The sequence below is a fragment of the Blastomyces dermatitidis genome, assembly GCF_000003525.1.
Source record: "Blastomyces dermatitidis ER-3 genomic scaffold supercont1.1, whole genome shotgun sequence".
Classification (NCBI taxonomy): Eukaryota; Fungi; Ascomycota; class Eurotiomycetes; order Onygenales; family Ajellomycetaceae; genus Blastomyces; species Blastomyces dermatitidis.
In genome coordinates, this window is record NW_025544774.1 from 10270348 (window position 1) to 10273859 (window position 3512).

A 3512-nucleotide genomic window follows, 5' to 3' on the forward strand; every position below is an offset into this window, starting at 1 on the left:
ACAAAGAAACTTTCACTATATTATATCACTCATTCACTAACTTTTCTCATTCTTCAATTATCATCTTCATCATTATCATCATCAAATGCTATTATCTCATTTAAGATTTCTACTTCTTCTTCTATTCAACTCTTTTCATCTGTTCATCTATTATATCATATGTGTTCCTGGTGATGACCTCTCATTCTCATAATAAGCATTCTTGTAGTGCTCATACCAGGCAGTTCATTAGCAGTAAGTGTAACACATTGTGGAATGTATATGATCAGGACTTGTTTATCTTCTAATAATTGCTAGAATGATGTATTATCATGAATGATGACACATCTTCTTCACCTTCTTATATGCTCTTGACTGTTTCTTCTTCTCAGTGAGTTTCTGATCATGTTTTCTGACACAATTTTACATGAATGCAGATGCTGATATGTTTATTTTTATTCATATAGAATTGTCACATATTGACAGATTCATGTCTGTCAATGATAGTGAACTCAGTGTTGAATCATTGATCAAGAACTTGAAGAACATGATAATGAAGAAATTGTCTGTGTCATGTATGACTGAGTCTTCAGTGTTTCTCCCTGCTTCTTCTGTCACTTCTTTCCCTGCTGCTCTCTCTCAATCTTCTACACTTGCCTCTGTGTCTGGTTCTCCTGCTCCTGCTATTTCTGTTCCTGCAACCCCTACTTCTGCTACTCCTGATTTTGTCACCTCTGCCTTTCTTACTAGCTCTCCCCATTTCAAGAAGATGTTGCATAGGCTCAGTGAATCACATTTCTCAGCATGTACACTCTCACTCTTCTTACTAATTCCTAGAACAATTTATTATACAAAGACTGTATATAACATAACTATCTGAAGCTCAGTCATAGACATCAATTATTATATTTATTTTAAATATTTATGATGAAGTAATTATTCATTCATATCAGAGAATCACTCTCTCTCTCAACAGTGTTGAGATTGTAAGTCTTTTTTCTTTTCATCTTTTCTTTCTGATGCTGATTTTTCTGTTCTTAGAAGAAATTATTATAGGTTTTACTGTGTATGAAGTTATGATATTCACAGACATCAAGAAACTTTTTACAACTGTAAAATTCAATATCATAGAGATATTCACTCTGATGAATTTCTTTAAGATAATAGATCTGTATTAGTCTATTCTCTGATATCTGTCATCTGACTTTGTGATGCAGGCAAAAGATATCTGTGTTTTCAGAAATGAAAATACAGATGTCATACTCTTTTACACTTACAGATGTGAGACTTGTATGTCTTGTCTGAGATGTTGTCATAGAAATGAGCTGTTTGCACACTGCATTCTGCTTTCTGTATTTCTCTGTGTCTCTCTCTCTCTTTCTGAGAAGCCTTGTGCACGTTGCAATTATGTGTACAACTCTAAGACTAGTGAGTATTCATTCAGTAACTGTTCTCATCTCTGATTTTATACTTTTCATATACTAACAATGATTCTTAGTTACTCTGATGTCAGAGATCATTCTGATCAAAGATGATAACATCACTGAGACTACTCTCTCTCACTCTTAAGCTTCTTCTGTCACTTTCTCTTCCTTCTCTGCAGAGAAGATTGTGTGTACACTAGATTATAAGTGTTCAGCTCTGAGTGATTCCTGCTGTTATTCATCTGATTCTGTGTCTTCTCCTTCTTCTGTTTCTTTCACCTTCATCTTCCCTGCTCTGGCTCCTGGTTCTGCAGGTCTCATGCTCTTCTTCAATTTCTCTATGCATATGCATACACATTTCTATATTGGCATTTCAGTCAATCTTGTGATAAATGACATTAATGTTGTACACAGAGCAGTAGAGAAATCAGAGACATGTACAGCATTGTTGTAAGAGCAGCTTACAGCTCTCAAATCCCTTACAGATCTCAAGTTTTGAGATTTTCTTTGTTTTTTGACATTTTTCAGGTGATGTGATGTTGGAAATAGATTAAACATGTGATGTATGAAAATGAATGAGATGTGTATGATAATATTTGTCTTTTGCAGCTGACTCTTACAGTTGATGATCAATTCATTATCTCTTTTCTTACACTTTTTCTTTATCTGCTAGTCACTACTCTTACATGACCTCTATATAATACAGTATTCAGTGACTAGGTTCAGCAGCTTTCAACTTTTTGTGATTCTGTCTCATGCATTATACTGTCTCTCTTCACCTGCTCAGATCACTACAGTGAACAGCTCATCAAAACTAACCTCATCTGATCTCTGAGCATCTTCAGAGATTGAGATAACTTGGTCTCACACATTCATGAATGTTTCAGATAGTTCATTCTCTGTGATCTCTGCAATTGAACTGATGTAAACAGTCAAATTCAACTCTGAATTTCTTTTTCTTCTGTAATCTGACTCATATACAAGTCTGCTGCTTTGAGACCACTCTTTATTACATTGCATCTGCTGTCTGCAGCATGTTATCATATAATCAGCTACAGTCTCATCACTTATTGAAGTGTGACATTTATCTGATTTCTTCATTTCTTCTCATTCTTTTCTTATAATTATGAAAAGATTGAAATAAGTGAGATCATCTGATTTGTAAGTGTCTATGATTTCTCTTACTTTATAAGACTTTTTAATTGTAAGTCTCTTCTTTTTCAACACTGATGATAGTGCTGTGAATAATTATAATTCACTTGAGTCTTACATCTTTGCTTTCATAAGTTATAAATCATTGAATAAGTTATATAAGACTTATCTCTCTGATTCTTTCAATACATACATTCTCAGAAAATGTGATTTGAGTATCTTATATGACTTAAATCATCTAGATTAAAACTTCTCAGAACTCTCATTGCATACAAGAACTCATGTTCTCATCTTGAGACTTGATTTCTTAATAAGTGAGTCTTGTATTCTTTTCAATTGAATTGCTTGATTCAGGAGTAACTTATTAGCTTTTGCACATGTGTGGCTGATCTCTTTCAATCTTGGTTCCGCGTCCGCGACTGTTGCATCCGCAACTGCTGTTCCTGCTGCATTCACAACTGCTGTTCCTGCTGCATCCGCAACTGCTGTTCCTGCTACATCTGCAACTGCTGTTCCCTCCCTCACCTTTTTTGAAGCATTCTCCGGGATGCGCGGATGCAATTCATACAACAGGTAGAATGGTGAATGCTTAGTAACTGCATACTGCCGGATTCACATGACTAATAGCACCTGACTGAGATATTCATTTCATAATCTTGTAGACTTGCTCACTAGATATTTCATCAGCATATTGCTCAAGATTTCATTCAAGTGTTCCATCTTTCTGTTCATTCACAGATGATATGGCATTGTTCTATAATGTCTTGTCTGTAACTGGCTCATGAAATGCCTTATCACTTCTTCTACAAGGTTTGCACTGTTATCAGTTAGAATCTCACACAGCATTTCATAGTTGATATAGATCTCATTATATAGAAACTTCATCATCATCTTCTCTATCATCTCTGAAACTGCTTTTATGACTGATCAGTCAGTAGTGTAATCAATAGCAGTGAT

General features: G+C 34.9%; 1 protein-coding gene across 1 annotated transcript; it reads left to right on the plus strand.

Annotated features, from left to right (window-relative positions):
- Positions 1 to 446: 446 nt before the first annotated feature.
- Positions 447 to 1269, plus strand: BDCG_16348 (uncharacterized protein; the record flags this gene model as incomplete). Its single annotated transcript, XM_045425594.1, has 3 exons — positions 447 to 764; positions 913 to 965; positions 1197 to 1269. Coding segments are annotated over 3 exons (443 nt in total), but the record flags the coding sequence as incomplete, so codon positions are not given.
- Between the last annotated feature and the right edge of the window lie 2243 nt (positions 1270 to 3512).